The 16,137-nt window shown below is 39.1% G+C and overlaps 2 protein-coding genes across 3 annotated transcripts; one reads left to right on the forward strand and one right to left on the reverse strand.

The window, feature by feature from the left end:
* The first annotated feature begins 82 nt into the window (after positions 1-82).
* LOC137290635 (tRNA 2-selenouridine synthase-like) lies at positions 83-3,979 on the forward strand. 2 transcript variants are annotated; one of them, XM_067821703.1, is made up of 3 exons: positions 83-250; positions 2,018-2,589; positions 3,256-3,979. In XM_067821703.1, the coding sequence occupies exons 2-3, from the start codon at positions 2,055-2,057 to the stop codon at positions 3,864-3,866; spliced, it is 1,146 nt and encodes a 381-aa protein (XP_067677804.1). In that variant the 5' UTR covers positions 83-250; positions 2,018-2,054; the 3' UTR covers positions 3,867-3,979. The 2 variants fall into 2 exon arrangements, with proteins under 2 accessions (XP_067677804.1, XP_067677803.1); XM_067821702.1 differs by lacking the exon at positions 83-250 and having other exon boundaries at positions 1,925-2,589.
* Positions 3,980-6,368: 2,389 nt separating this feature from the next.
* Positions 6,369-14,374, reverse strand: LOC137290639 (ERI1 exoribonuclease 3-like). Its single transcript, XM_067821710.1, has 8 exons — positions 14,136-14,374; positions 12,346-12,367; positions 10,853-10,969; positions 9,187-9,246; positions 8,942-9,033; positions 8,563-8,635; positions 7,510-7,606; positions 6,369-7,147 (listed from the first exon to the last, which is right to left on the reverse strand). Exons 1-8 carry the CDS (start codon positions 14,303-14,305, stop codon positions 7,065-7,067), a joined length of 714 nt encoding a protein of 237 aa, XP_067677811.1. The 5' UTR covers positions 14,306-14,374; the 3' UTR covers positions 6,369-7,064.
* Between the last annotated feature and the right edge of the window lie 1,763 nt (positions 14,375-16,137).

Here is a 16,137-nt window from a genome sequence, read left to right on the forward strand (position 1 = left end):
ATCTACACAATTTCATATTTCGTAATTTTCAGACAAGCTTTTTAACAAACCATTTCGCAGTTAGGCTTAATTACCTCCCTTGTTACCTCCAACATAGGCTCTGCAACAGCGCGTGATGCCATCGTCGCCTTGATGACTCCACTACGCTGCAAGGAACTTGACTGGGCCATCGTGCCTCAAAAATGTTGAATCGGCGCTGCCTCATTCTCGTAGATGCCTGCAAGGTTGACTGAAAACAAAAACAGCATAGGTGCGCTGTGTGTTTTTCTGCTCTAAATTTTAGATACCTTCATATCATATAGATAACCATACGACTTACATTTAAACAGCGGACGAGAAGATACGACCACAACATCCAACAAGTCAATGAAACACTACAATCTGCTCTCTTCGGAGAAAGTGCGATACCAAACATAACATGTTATACCTGCACATTCATGATTCATTACGACACTTACCAGTCGTGTCATCATCCTGAGATGTCATGACTGAACACACACGGACTTTCATAAGAAAAGACGCCATGCTTTACCATTGTCTTTAACAAGTTATGTCATGAACAATTTATGGTAAAAGTAGTGCAGTGTTAAAGAATGGGAGTTAAGGTTAACCTTACTTAAAGTTGCTTGTGAAAGGTGCCTCAGCTTATTACAAAGAACAAATGTACACTATTCCATTAAAATATTTGAACAAGTATTACTATGATCTTGGTTAGTTGCAGTTTGACAACTGTGAAACATACTGGCCGTAAGGTCACACACACAGCAGACTTCCAGCTAGTTCCTGGTAAAGGGAGTGTGATCAACTACAAGATGTCCACTGCTAGTGCATGCCAGAAAATGTTGTGAATCAGATTTTCAAGGTTTGCAATTTAGCATGATCCTTGCATCACTTTGAAGTCTAGGTAGCATCCTTTCAGCTTTAATTCATAGTATTTCCAAGGAAGACAAACATTTATGAATCAACAAGATCAAATCCGACTGTCTGGGAATCCTTCCACAAAGCACTAAGAAATTCTAAGTTCCTTTTCTTTCAACACAGGCTGAAGTTAGTCTTGAGTGGCATTAACATTGCCTTCAGGAACTGAATCCAGAATTGTAACTCTCATCATACATTAACACAGACCTACATACCTTAACAGGGACATGCCTACCTGAACACAGACCTACATACATTAACAAGTACCTGCATACCTTACCACAGACTTATAATAGTCGTGGTGCTCAGGTGTTTGTAACTCCCATAACGTAGACCTTTAACAATCATGGTGCTCAGGTGTTTGTAACTCCCATAACATAGATCTATAACAATCGTGCTGCTCATTTGTAACTCCCATAAAATAGACCTATGCATAAGCGGATCCAGAGGGGATGTGCATTGAAACTCTGGTGAAAATGAAGGGAGCAACCCCCCTTTCTCAAAAAGCTGTATCCATCCCTGCTATGACAGTCGCGCTGCTCAAGTGTTTGTACCTTCCATACCTTAACATGGATGTATGACAGTGGAAGTGCTCAGGTGTTTTTAATTGCCATACCTTAACTTAGACCTGTAACCGTCATAGTGGTTAGGTGTGGAAGTGCTCAGGTGTTTGTAATTCCCATACTTTCACAATAGGTAATAGTTGTAGTGAGATATTTAGAAGCACACAAGGCGCATGTTAACATGCCAGTCAAATCCTCCTATCTCGAAGTTTGATGGGGATTCCTGGTTAGAATGGATCCATACCAGCATGTTTTGGTTTTAGAGAGTTGAAATTGTTTCAGCCATACAACAGCTATGTTGGTTGTTGTGATGACTAAATGGATGAAGTTTGTCAGGCTCAGGAACTTGGTTATGGTGTTTCATCATACTCAGGGGGATTGTTGTTCATAATGAAAATCACTGGCTTGTCTGGTCCATACTCCCAATTGTTTATGAGTTGTTAAAGAGCAGGAACATTTATGTGTCATTAAGCAACAAAACAAACCCCAAACAATCATCATTGTCATGTTTCTGAGCAAATGTTTGTCTGTTGTAGAAATCTGTTAGTTAGCACCAAACTTCTATGGTGTGCTATGTGCCTGAAGATGCAGATTGGGACTGTGTGTGTGAGAAGACTGGTCAAGATTGCCATACATCAGACTGCTTCCTTTCATGACACAAGCTGTTCGCACAGATCTGTTCCTCACCAGACTTGCAATCCTTTTGAACCTCAGGCCTCTGAACTGATAGATGTCCGCACTGAGAATGAGTTTTCAGTGGACCACATACCAGGTGCCAGGAACCTGCCGGTGCTTACACAGGCCCAGCATGTTGAAGTGGGCACTCAGTATTCAAACAATGCCTTTCAGGCCAGGAAACTTGGGGCAAGATATGTCACCAGCTGCATCAGTAGACATATTGAAAACTATTTCCTGTCAAAAGATGAAAACTATTCACCTTTAGTGTACTGCTGGCGTGGAGGTCAGCGGTCCAGCAGTCTTGCAATGGTTCTGGCCGAGATTGGATTTCGTGTTTATGTGTTGAAGGGAGGCTACAAGTCATATCGGCATATCGTCACAACTGATCTTGATATCCTTCCAAGGGAGATGAACTTCAGGGTCATATCAGGTTGGTTTACTGTCGTTTGTGTGAATCATGTGGATTTCGGCAGCATTTGTGTCTGAGAAAGTCAGTGCCCTTAGAAATTTTCTTTAATATTTGCTAAGGATTTTGATGGTATAATCTTGTGATGATTAGTAAATTTGTATGCAGCTGTTCACCTCACAAAGTTTTTCTTTTACCTGGGGTATCCCCAGTGTTTGAAGGGTAGGGTCCAACTGGATGAAAAGTGTGCTGATCTGGTTACACATCTTTAAAATTTAGGGCAGGTAGGTAGGATATTTTTTACATCATTTTCAGAAGTAAAGTACAAACTAATAACACATTTATCAATGTGTAATTGTTTCTTCAATCAAGCTTGAGACCATCATGTTGACTTTCTTTATCAGAAGACTGATGTCAGTTGGTGCTGGGGAAAAAACAGTGATGGTATCTGAAATCATATTTTGTTCATCCTAAAGGGTCAGCATCAGAATCCAAGGGTCGGTAGGGTAATCAGAGCCACAACTTTCTTTTTAGACCTTACGATTGTGTGAGGAGCCTTTTTCTGCTGTCCAGTGTTGTGATATTGATGAAATATTGTGAAAAACTAGGCAACCCAAACATCTGGCTCCTGTTCACCAACGCATATGAAAGTGGAGTGGATGATTTAAATAATAATTATAACCTTTTCAGGTTTAACAGGAAGTGGCAAGACTTTTCTCCTTCACCAGTTATCAGAACGAGGCCAACAAGTCCTTGACCTTGAAGGTTTAGCTTGCCACAAGGGGTCCACCCTTGGTCTGTGGCACAACCACACCCAGCCCTCCCAGAAGATGTGGGAGTCTCTGTTACGGGACAAGATGGCTCAGCTAGACAGTAGCAGACCTGTGTGGGTGGAGTCAGAGAGTAGGCGGATTGGAAAAGTTACCATCCCAGGAACACTCTTCGACAAGATGTGTGAAGGACAGAGATACGAAGTAAATTTACCAATGTCAGAACGTGTTTGTCACATCATGAATGGTTATCCTCACTGGATATCTGATGTGGAAAAGCTGAAAACAACACTTGCACCATTGGCAAGGTTTGTTGGGAAGAAAAAGGTGTATGACTGGTATGATTTATTAGCTCATGATCGGTTCACAGAATTTGTGGAGAGTATCTTACGAGATCACTATGATCCCACATATACAAAGTCTCAAGCTAAAGCTCTGGTAAGGTCCAAATGTGATGTAAAACAATTTCACTTAACAAGTTTACAAGAATCTGCTGTAAACCAGTTTCTAAATTATATAACCGAGTCTTGACCAAACTGAAGTGAAAGGAAATCTGTTCCGGTGATACACCTCTTAACAGTACAGGATGCTAATATAAATCATTTTACCTTGATTTTATAACTAAATAAACAAGACCATTATTACCTAATGTTTTGTTATTTATCACTGCAGTATAAGAATTTTTAATAATCTGAACAAAGATCACACGAGAAGTCTGATCCAGGAAATGTAGGCTAATTTTGAAGTTTGATTTTTGTGAGCCTGTCTTGATATGATCAGCCACAAATAAGACCGATTCAGAGATGTGAAAAGCAAGACAGCCATGAGATAAGAGACATTATGCATTACTTGTATATCAGCATGCATGTCCTCTAAGTCTATTGTTGTCCCCAATTGCACTGCGGAATGGGGGACTATGTATTCAGCAGCATCTGTACGTACGTCAGTACATCTGTATGTACATTCTGATTCTTGTTAACGTGATATCTCTGCACTGTTTTACCCATTGTCAGTGTATGAAACTCCTACAAAAAGGAAGGAAGCCCACAGGGCTGATAACTAAAAACGTTGTCGGCCATGTTAACATGTAACCAGCCCTGGGTTAAATATAAGAAATTGAGATATGTTGTTAAAAGAAAGTAATTAATGAATTACTTGTAGGGAGGTAAACATAAACTTGTGCAAAAGCAAATTTAATAAAACCATGACTTGGTTGTCACTGTTAATTTGTTTAGTGTCACTGCCATCAGAAAAGAACAACATTATTCATTAGCTGAAAGCATTCTCTAGACCTGTCTCATTTAGTTTTAGATGAATGGGTTGGTTGAGCAGGGATCATGAACTATACAGACACCATCTATTTACCACAATTGTACATTATTTCCTAAATGTTTCCCGTAGTAAATGACATGGTCAAATATATACCCTTGTGATAAATAAAGTTGTAAGCCCGCCATGTGACTAGCAAGCAGCTGGCTATTGGGCAGACACTGTTTCATACACTGCCAATGTCTTCGAATTTGGTGACAGCCTACATTCGGGAATTACACAGACATCAGTTGATTTTGTTGACCGTGACCTTATTTTCAAATGTCACCACGACTCTTTGACCACTTTTCAAATGCTTGTTAACATATTTCTTATGAACTGTTGTATCCAGTGTCTTCAGATTTGGTGACAGCCTACACTGGGGGCTTGCACATACACCAGTTGATTTTGGTGACCTTAACCTTATTTTCGAGGTCACCTCGACTCTTTCACCACTTTTCAAACTCTTGTTAACATGATTTCTCATGAACTGTTATACCCAATGTCTTCAAATTGGATGACAGTCTACATTAGGGGATGACATAGAAACATGTTGATTTTGGTAACCTTGATCTTTTTTTCAAGGTCACCGCAACTTTTAATGCAATATCTCATAAACTGTTGTACCCAATGTCTTAAAATTTGGTGACAACCTACATTGGAGCATTAGGTAGAGACCAGTCGATTTGGGTGAACGTGACCTTATATTCTAGGTCACTTAAACTCTGACATCATAGACATTACATAGACATCAGGTGATTTTGGTGACCTTGATCTTATTTTCGTGACCTCAACACTTTGTTCACTTTTCAAACTTATGTTAACGTGGTATCTTATAAAACATTGCAACGAAGGTCTTCAATTTTGTTGACAGCCTACATTGGGTGACTGCAGATACCAGTCATTTCGTGTGTCTTGTGTGTGACCAAAATGTAAAAAGCAGTGAATATGTTATAAATATAACAGTCTTTGGCTGCAGGGGACACTGCCTCATTAGTGGCAAACACTTGTCACATCTATAGTTATCATGACCTTCGTGCCAGCATGTATGTGCCAGTGTCCACCACCTCCCCTGTGCCAAGCAAGTATGTGCCAACCTTGGGCTGGTGATTCATTACTCAGTGTGTTTCAGTACTAGTTCATTGATGTTTGACAATAACGACCCTCTGCTATTGATTGAACTGTACCTGGATGACCCATGAAAATACAAAATGTAAATGAACTTTCCTTATAACATCTCCTTCATGCCTACTGAGACAGTTTGCATTTGAAACAAACATCTCCACTGAGCCTACACAAACACATTTCGGAGCAAACACCACCACACAGCAGTTACTCCACATGTGAAATGTATTAAGGGGGGCATTTGAAGTCCCTTGCCACAGGGTCACTGATTTTTATGACATCATCAAGAGGATATAATTATGAAAGAATAAATTAACATGGTATTTGATGCAAATGTGTAGTGGACTTTTTATTGAGAAGTGATAAATAGCAAAGAAAGATAACCCTACTTTACCATAATTATGAAATTTAATGCCTACATTTTGAGCAGATATGAAATGAAATCCATGTTTATCTGCAGTCTGAAAATGTCAACAGAAATTATCTAGTAGCCCACGGACAAGCAAGATACCATTATTTGCTTGCCCGAAATGAAAACTGACAGGTGAATTTTGTGATTCACCTCATTCATCAGCAGTTGGCTACACAAAACAACATATATTTTGGTGTTGAATGTTTTATTAAAATACGGTATATACAGTAAGCTGCAGAAACTCGGGCAAGTGGGGGACTCTGTATGTGGACTGGGGAAGACATCACCATGTCATTGAATGTAGCAATCTCACTGGACACACATTGTCTTGTAGAAAGAAACATGTAGTTTGCCAGCCTTAACTGCTTTTATAGGTCATTAGTAAATATCAAAGTGCTCTAGTTAAATATGATAAAGAATGTATTAAGATACTATACATTCAGTGTTTGCTACACTCAGGGTTGTTTAATTCCCCATCCTCACATGATATCACACAATATTATGTGTGATACTGCTGACATATTGCTCACATTCATGCAAGACAACAACCACTTCCTCAATTAATTCAGCAACTTTGGGAATGGTTCCACATCTCCAGGGTATTGTGTACAGACACAACGGCCACACATTTCTTACACAATAAACATCATGTCACCGCCCTGCTTCACGACCCATCTAATCATCCACATTACTTCAATGAATCCGGTAAGGCCATGGTCGTTGGAGAATCATGTCGATAACATTATGCATGGTCTGGTAACATCATCACTGGATTCCATCGTTCGAATAAGTATTTAATTCTCATCAACAATCGTATCAGAAAAAAGTCTTCTTCACAGTTCAGTTATCAGTTCAGTGTTGGCTTGTGAATGCATTTGATGTTACTAATTCAGCCAGCCATTGTGCTTGAACACATACTTCCTTCTGATCAGCTCCTTGACAGCGGCAGCAATGTTGGTGCAGTCATCTGCAACAACAACCTGGTATACAGCCAGTGAAACCCCTGAATATACACCCTAATCACCTCAGGGTATGCATTTATCAAGCCACAGATATATTTACCAAACTTTACACAAATGTGAACATGAAAGTTGCATATTTAAAGAAAAAAATATACTTCAGATAAAAATCATCTGGGGAAATGAAAAATATATACTCTTGTAATAAATACAAGTATCAAAGTTTTACCTCACTTTCTGTACTGTTCACTGTTTTCTTAGAACAGGCGAAAACCGAAACGAGATGGGATCTCTCTGGTTGAGATATTTTCAGTTTTCGGAGTTCATGTACAAACCCCAGACACCATGTTACTGTTTTTGCCCAACTTACCTATTCCGCTGTGATGTCTGCCCGTGTGTGGCAGGTGCAACATGGACAGCATTCCCATCATCCCCCGGGGAAACACTGATGTGGCTTCCGCACAACTCTGGAAACATACAACTCACACTCTACAACATGATGATCAAGCTGTCCTCCCTCCCCGTGATGCTGTAGTATCTCCGATTCAAGGCTTCCATAGTCACTGATTCGTGGGAATGATAAGAATCTAACACATGGTTTGTTTACCTAACAATGACTACAGTGGGAAAGTTCCAAATGCAAGAAAACATTGACCATACAAATATATTAGTTTATGTACCTTGTAATTCTGAACATACAATCTCACTGATGAAAAGGGTAATCTGTTGTGGGTATTACTGTGATTAGTCTTCTGTGACAGGATTCTTTAGTCTGTCATACAGACCCTGACGCAAACATAGCCCATGCCAGCCTACAATATGTAGCAAGTCTAGATTTCCACAGATTCAGAAAAAGAAGAAAGTCTCAGGGCTCGTTTTCATTACAGTTTATTTGGTTTTTTTCACTATGAGCTTTCCTTTCTGAACAGGACCTCTGTAGGTATGGGGTAGAATAGGCCTTCAGCAACCCATGCTTTCCATAAAAGGCAATTATGCTTGTAAGAGGCGACAATGGTCAGACTGGCTGACCTGGTTGACACGCCATCAGTTTCTAATTGCTCAGATCGATACTCATGCTGTTGATGACTGGATTGTCTAGTCCAGACTTGATTATTTACAGACCGACGAACAAGCTGGAATATTGCTGAGTGCGGCGTAAAACTAAACTCACATGCTGTCTCTGTACCATTATGTTCATTTCAGACACTAGTTGTTAGTCTATATTTAAAAATGACAACAAACTGCATATAAGACCCACAATGGAGATTAACGAATCACATATTGTTTATAGTCTGAAATTCACTCTGAAACAGATACTGCTTGCAGTATACCGGTACTATATTTGGGTCTGGGATAGTGGTGACTTGGTTCTGACTATTATCAAGTGCTGTACAAAGATGTGGAATCTTGATGAAACAAGTACCTTCTTGATGTTGATCCACCGGCTGAAGTACGCTTTTGGTTTGATGTTAAAATGGCGGCACTGTCCAGGCAACCTTGAGTGACGACAATACAAACATTTCATCATTTCAGTCATATTAGATTGTGTGGGCAAGTTTGGTTCTTATAAGCAATATCACCGCAGAGGATAAAGGGCTTAACAAATAGTACCTATTTGGGGAATTGAACACAAGTTTTCTGCATGATGAGCGAATGCTTTAACCACTATGCTACCCCACCGCCCCTGATGTTAAAGACTCTGGTGCCATGGCTAGCAATACTGAAACTGGTGGATAACTGACATGGCGCATACTCCTGAATGTAATTTGGGGGCACAATGTGATGACAATATAAGATCGTACATGGTGCGGAGATCCCAGTCCCCACAAGTAACAAAGGCAGATGTGGTCTTCCCATCTAGCAGACCCTCCTTTGCCATCCAGTCATCGAACATCTGTAACAGGAAGTGAGAACTGACTTACTTCTGCAGTTACTCGAGGGACATTCAAGATAATCATCTCTATAAATTCAGTTTCAGTGAGGTCAGAAAGGATTTACAACAGAGAAATAATGCTGAGAAACCTGAGAATAATATGAAGAGTCATACCTCAAGCACAGCTTCAAGATGAGGCTGTCCATCCACCATATCCTGGATAATACCTGTCAGCTGCAATAACAGACTTCTATAATAATGTTCATATTTAAACATTACAGACTTACAGAAAATAGAGGCTTTTCTCTTGTGATAGTGAGTGGGTGAGTTTATGCTGTCCTGACCTGTTTCAACCATATCACACTGTCAGCTCAATGAGTTAAATGAATCTTGATGTGATGCTGTCCACTGTTCCACAAGATGAATGTTTTGTGAAAGTTGTAAGGCTGTATTAAAGGTCACATGCAACGTAAAACACAACTTTGCAGATACCTTTCGGTATTCACTTACCGAAACAAATCATCAAAAATGCCAATTCAACCTATAAAGTTGGAAAAAAAAAAAACGCAATGGAAAAAAGCTAAATTTCCATCAGTGCTGGCGGAAAAAGTGGTTTCAGTAGCTGTGCTGCACTGCGCCCGTAACTCATGCGCAGTGAATAGGTTCACGGAGCTTGTAAAGTAATGCATGCCCCAAGTATGATGTTGTGAGCAGTAGTGTCTAATCTTGGTTTGGTTGTGTACACAAACAAGTAAATAATCTGCTCATTACATAAAAAAAGTTGTTGATTGTGGTAAGCAGCCTGTCACCTCAATGTCTGGTTTATTGACACCTAAATGTCTGCCTGCCTGTCTGCTAAAGACAATATGCAATACACAGCTTCAATCATTGACCACGTGCAGTTTGAACTTAACACCTATCAGGCTATACGCCATAAACAAAATAAATTGATTTATGACTTGTGCACCCGAGTCCTTTCTCAGCCACATTATGTAATTAGGCAGGTGTCATACTTGTACACATGACATGTTTTTATGTCTGTGGGTTGCAAACAAACAACATCCATTTTTCTCGGATGACTGGTGCAAACTCTTGTCAGTTTCATGTCCTGCTTTGTTTCCAGCCACACAGTAGCTCACTACCTCTACTGAGATGATTTTTTATTTGATCAAATGCAAATTCAGAAAACATGTATTTACAAAATCCAACATATCTAAATACATTCTTTATGGATAACAACTTCTTCTAGTGTATATGATTTTGTTTGAGAATGGTACATGAATCCATACTGAAACGACGCATCAAGTACAATAACAGAAGTTGTTTTCCATAAAGAATCTTGTGACTCGCCATACTTCTAAAATGCCCACCAAACAGATCTTATTTCTGTACACACAATGAGCCTTCAGCGTATCAGCAAATGAGTCAGCCAATTGGAAGCCGTCGTTACACTTGAGTGCACATCTACCCTCTATGACAGGGTTCGGCCTCCTGAGGGCTTCGTTTCGAGGGGAGTAAGCCCAAATACAAAATATTGCACTTTTGAATCGCGATTATATGCTTATAATTTTGTTTATTTGTTTTCTACAAGCAGCAATGTATATTATATAAGTCATGAATAAGTGATAATTGTGTTTTAATTATGTTTGATGTTTTGGTTGCATGTGACCTTTAAAGTAGGGGACTTACAATTGTCTGGTGCAAACAACTCGTTTAAGTTCATTAAAAGAGAACAACATGCAGTTTCCAGAATTATTCCATTGAATGTCAAATTTGAAAAATTGTTGCAACTTGTTGTATGTGATTGTTGCTACTCCTTTAGAATGACCAGGGTCCTCACCTCTGTGCAGAAGTCTGTGAGCTGGGGATGGACACGTGGTTTCACATACTGATGGAACTGAGACTCGACGTCACCTGTCTGTGTGCTCACCTTCAGGCATGGGAACTCTAGGATTTCCTGACAACAACAGTCCATACTCAAGAAACAACAACAGTACTGTTGGAAATTCAAGAAAAGAAATGCCTTGTTGCTCGCTGTAAGTGTGTCACAAACAGTTTCAACACGTTGGACTAAAGGTATTCAAGAACTCCGCTGGTATGCTATGATACACAATATGTTCCAAGACAAAACACGCCTTGTTTGGAAACATATTCTGAAATCAACTGGACTCTATAAAAAGCACAATAATAACATCTAGTACATGTAGCAGATTATAGTTGAATAGCCGGACAGACTAACTATAATAATGACAAGATGGTGGTTAACATTTTTTCAGCAGCATTCAAGAGTAATTATACAACTGTTTTTCATACAAATAGGGCTGGTGCCCACAAGCACTAAATACACTATCGATGGTGGCTGGCGCTCTCTGACACTAAATACATCGGATGTTGGCTCTCTGACAATCCTAGCCAACAACCAAACGGACTTCACCAAACGCAAACTCACAGAAGCCATTCACATCAAACGCCACAAGCCCACCATCAACCATGACCAAGGATACTTCATTCCATCTGCTTATGATGCATTCCTCTACCAAGCCCAATCTATTGTATAAACATCTCATCCTCTTTCATTGTAACCCCCCTTTATTTGTACATGTCTGGCTTCCATTCAGTATCCTTTGTCTACTACATGCTTCTCCAGCTTTCTGTTTCCCCAATTATGGCATTATGCTGCTCCGGTTATACTATGTAATCCCATTGTTTGTATTAGTATATATATACAAGTTCTGGATTTTATGCATCATTCATGCTTTAAAACGGTACAAGAATCTGCACCGAAACGTTGCTATCACGCAATAAAGAAGTTGTTATCCATACAATTTGTCCTATTTGTACTAAATATACTATCGATGTAGGCTGGTGCTCTCTGACACCAAACGCACGATCCATGGTAGGTGGTGCCCTTAGACACTAAATACACTATTGATGGTAGCTGGTCACCTCAGACACTAAATACACTATTGAGGGTAGCTGGTCACCTCAGACACTAAATACACTATCGATGATAGCGGGTGTCCTTAGACACTTAACACACTCTCGACAGTTGCTGGTGTCCACAGACACTAAATACACTACCAATGGTAGCTGTGCCCTAAGACACTAAACAGACTATCAATGATAGCTGGTGTTCTGAACCAAAATGTGACAGCACTCCATGTACAGATTTGTCAAGGTTCATCAAGAAATGCTTGGATGACAGTGCAAGGTCTACAAAGGTGTCCAAGAAAATGTTTTAGTAACATGTCTGTGTGTGTGCATCCACATTTATGCATGTTTCTGTGTGTCATCATTTCTTTGTAAAATAACAAAACAAATCTTCAGACTTACCTGTGGCTGAAGTGTCTCCCCCCTGTCAGGAGAGAATAGAGTAATTACTCAAGAGAAATTGTTTGGAAACACTGTAAAGCAAGGCCCCCAAGATTAATACATATTTTCTAACCAATGCTGCCAATAACACAAAATAGCAAAATGGCAAGGTAGCAAGAGGCATGTATCAGCTGTTTATCTGTTTAACATCTAAAATGAGCAAAATATTTAAACTGTTTTATCAAAGTTAACAGGTGCATTCACATGACCACTGAGATTATGAAAAAAGAGGAAAGTTCACGTGCATGTTGGTGAATACAAGATGAATATATTTTTCTTGTAAGTCAGATTTTGTTTGCCAATGTTCTTTCAGATGCTTGTTGGAGGCGCTGTTGGCAAGGTACTACTGACATGTACTCTAGATACCGGCTAGCTACCAGTTATCGTTGCACATTAGTTATCGCCAACATCCGACTGTAGCGCTTGTGTGGACAGCTTGACTTGTTCTTCCGTTATACTTCGTACATTGACACATCACAAAAGTGATAGGCTATGACAGTCAAAATCATAGTAAGTAGTTTACATTATAGAAGTTACAAATATGAATCCCCTTGGAAGACTAGACCCAAACACTTCGGGGGATGTCACGTGACCATTCATGTGTTGAAATTTCATAAATGAAGGGAACTGAATGAAAATCATCCTGGCTGTGTTGCGTATCTATGACATTACAGTTCAGTCCATAAAAACTGCAGACTATAATTTGTCTAAGCATATCCATATTGCAAACACTCAATCGCTAAACTCTGAATTGACCTACATTCCCATCTCTGTTTTAAGGACTCGACTGACACCATGCAGACGATACTGACAAAATGTAACAGGCACTTTTCACCTTTATCTTTACATTTTTTTCCAAGAGACAAACAATACCAAGATTCTAACAACTACTCAAAAAGTTAACTTTGATAAGTTCAATCGTGCAGCGACATCTCCATATTCCCATCAGCTTATGAGTTATCCATTATCAGCATCCATTAACATTCACAATAAGAGCAAGTTTTGTTCTCTTAAATTTCTTTTTTTAAAACAAATTCCAATCATGAAATTTCTTCAAAATGTCAAGGTTTGAAACACAATAGTTTTATTACCAAATTTATGTCACATCTGGTTGATAACATGAAAATTTCAAAAATGGCGATAACTGGTCTTCTTAGTTGTTGGAAAGCACATTATACTCTACCACACTCTACCACGCTCTACATGTTAACCACGCTTTGAAGAAAGACGATCGATTGTAAACAAACTGGAAACGTCGGTGAATTGCTAACCTATCATGAAGATAAAGTTTGTTTCATTATGTTAAGAAACAATGAAGCAAATTGTTAAAAATCGCTGAAACTGGCGATAACTGGCCGCTAGCCAGTATGGTCTTTATACCGAAATGTATCACAAACAAGAAATGTACGTATCTTATCAAAATACAGAAACGTACCCGGTACACTAAGCGGGAGAAAAATCCGTAATCTCCAATCCAAAATGAAACCGAATGTAGCGGTTTCCGTTAGTTTTAGAAAGCCCACGTAAAAGAATATTAGTTTTGTGTGTGTGCTCTTGTCTTACACAGCGCAATCAAATGCATATGATACGATAGAATGACAGTTCCGATCTAGGAAACGGTACAATACGGAATGGACTCATTGTTGGGTACTGTATTCTCATTTTGGCTGAGGCTACGTTTCTGTACTGTGACGAAGTACCCATGTCGACAACGACCCCTTCTCTCGGCTTCAGCAGATGATCAGCCCTACCTCGGTGCACAAGTTGCTTCAAAATCTAACACTAAGAGAAAATCAAACTGTTGTCCGGATGTTTGCGAACAGGAAGCCATCTCCCTGTAGACAGAGCGAAACCAAGATCTATATGTGACACTATTCCGAATATTCTGGGTACAAGATGAAACAAAAGTAGATGTGCACATGTTTGTGAAATCCCGTTAAGCTCTACAACAGCACTTTTCTTTCTTCGTTAACAGTTAAGACCAGAGAGCGCTGTTTGGAGCCTTAAATACATTGATACTATTCTCTTGAAACATAATGACATTTATAAAGGAGAAATGGTTCTCTGTTAATAACATCTAATCGAGTCGATACTGACCCTTAAATAAATACATAAACTCTGTATAGCTTTTTCAACCGAAAAATATTTTCAAAGAACACGATATTGCCATGAGCATGGTTTTCACACTTTATTAACGAAAATAAACTAACTCGAATTCCAACACATCTGAATATAAGCAAGGATACTCTACAACAGGGATAGGTCACTCGATTGCTTTCTTTACCATTTGTACTAATTAACGTGTGCCTCATCATGCTTCAACGCACACAGGGACTTAGCTCGTTCCCAGTGCACCTTCAGTTGTGTTTAACCAGGGAGTCTATATAGAGAATACGTTGAAGATTATCCCTAGCTTAGCAACTTCAGGTAGTTTATTGTATCAGTCGGAATTTTACAATGAATGAATGAATTATAGCAAGAATTTAAGAGCAAGAATTATGTGAATGAATGAACGAAATAAAGAAAAAGAATAAAAGAAAGAAGTACATATGTGAATGAATGAAAGAATAAATGATACACCGCTACACCTTCCCTCCCAAAACATTTTAAAGAACGCAAAAGTATCGCGAGAACACGTGTTAACATCAGCTGTCCTTTTAAAAAATCTACTTTGAAACATTTCTTTACATTAATAATTAATTCAGATATCTTATTACATGTGGGGAATGGAATAGACATTAACAAAATGTTAACTGACGCTGTCACACTGCCCTCAAAAATAAAGTGTAAAACTCTCACAAAGCGTTCTAAAACACCAGTCCGGTTTTGTCAAATAATAAGATCCACAAGAAAGAAAGAAGTTATGGAACTATAACCCTCAAGCATCAATGGCGAATCAGATCAGACCGGCAATATGTCAAACTTCTCTCACACCTCAAATACACCCTAACATTTTGGTTTAGATTATGGAACTATCGGTGTTACGTGCAAACACATTTCACCTGATGGTAAATTCCCCTCATATGAATTAAAGGTGTATGTGAAAGATGTTTTTGAGGAAGTAACTAGGAATACTCAAACAACGGCGTATAGCATTTTAATGGCGAAGTGTCATATTTTTCACACACCTCAATTAATGAGTCAGGGAAAACTTACAAATGACATACTGCTGGTTAAAGCGTTCGTACGCCACACTCAAGACCCAGTGACCCAGTTTCGGTTTCCCATGTGGATACAATGTATGAAGCCCATTTTTAGATTTTGGTGTCCTGTGTCCCCCGCCGTAATATTACCGGAATATTGCTTAAAAGCGGCCTAAAACTAAAACTAAACTCACTATATGGTACACATACCCAGTAACATGGTGGATCTTTCGGGGTTTTTTGTGTGTGTGTTTTTGTGGTTGTTTATTTCTAGAAGACATCAGTCAGGAGATGAGATGGATTTAATATATACAGAACAAATCAAATCATTACATCGTAACACATTCATACATAGAATGTGTTGCACAATGATCGTTTCCTTTTTCAAACTAGACTCGCTCTTGGTACACGCAGATAAGTGTGCTCCAAATCTTCTTACTCCTGTTTGTAGACAGAAGCCCGGTAAAAGCAATTATTAAGCTACTCACGGCGTAAAAAATACGCAGTAGGGCCTCAGTTAGAGCTTGGTATTTTTACAAAGTTCTTAAAATGTGATGCTGACTTTGTTATGAATCGTGATCTGTTTAAGGAGACAAGGAATGGTATTTGT

The sequence above is a fragment of the Haliotis asinina genome, chromosome 7, assembly GCF_037392515.1.
Source record: "Haliotis asinina isolate JCU_RB_2024 chromosome 7, JCU_Hal_asi_v2, whole genome shotgun sequence".
NCBI classification, from domain to species: domain Eukaryota; kingdom Metazoa; phylum Mollusca; class Gastropoda; order Lepetellida; family Haliotidae; genus Haliotis; species Haliotis asinina.

What these genes read in the sequence shown, in the direction of transcription:
- LOC137290635 (XM_067821702.1), top strand. Translation starts at nt 2,001, where the DNA reads ATGTTTGTCTGTTGTAGAAATCTGTTAGTTAGCACCAAACTTCTATGG. An exon ending in GAACTTCAGGGTCATATCAG is followed by an intron (nt 2,590 to 3,255) that starts GTTGGTTTACTG and finishes TAACCTTTTCAG; the next exon opens with GTTTAACAGGAAGTGGCAAG.
- LOC137290639 (XM_067821710.1), bottom strand. Translation starts at nt 14,305, where the DNA reads ATGTGCACATCTACTTTTGTTTCATCTTGTACCCAGAATATTCGGAAT. An exon ending in TCACAGACTTCTGCACAGAG is followed by an intron (nt 9,247 to 10,852) that starts GTGAGGACCCTG and finishes CTGTTATTGCAG; the next exon opens with CTGACAGGTATTATCCAGGA. An exon ending in CAGACATCACAGCGGAATAG is followed by an intron (nt 7,148 to 7,509) that starts GTAAGTTGGGCA and finishes TTGTTGTTGCAG; the next exon opens with ATGACTGCACCAACATTGCT.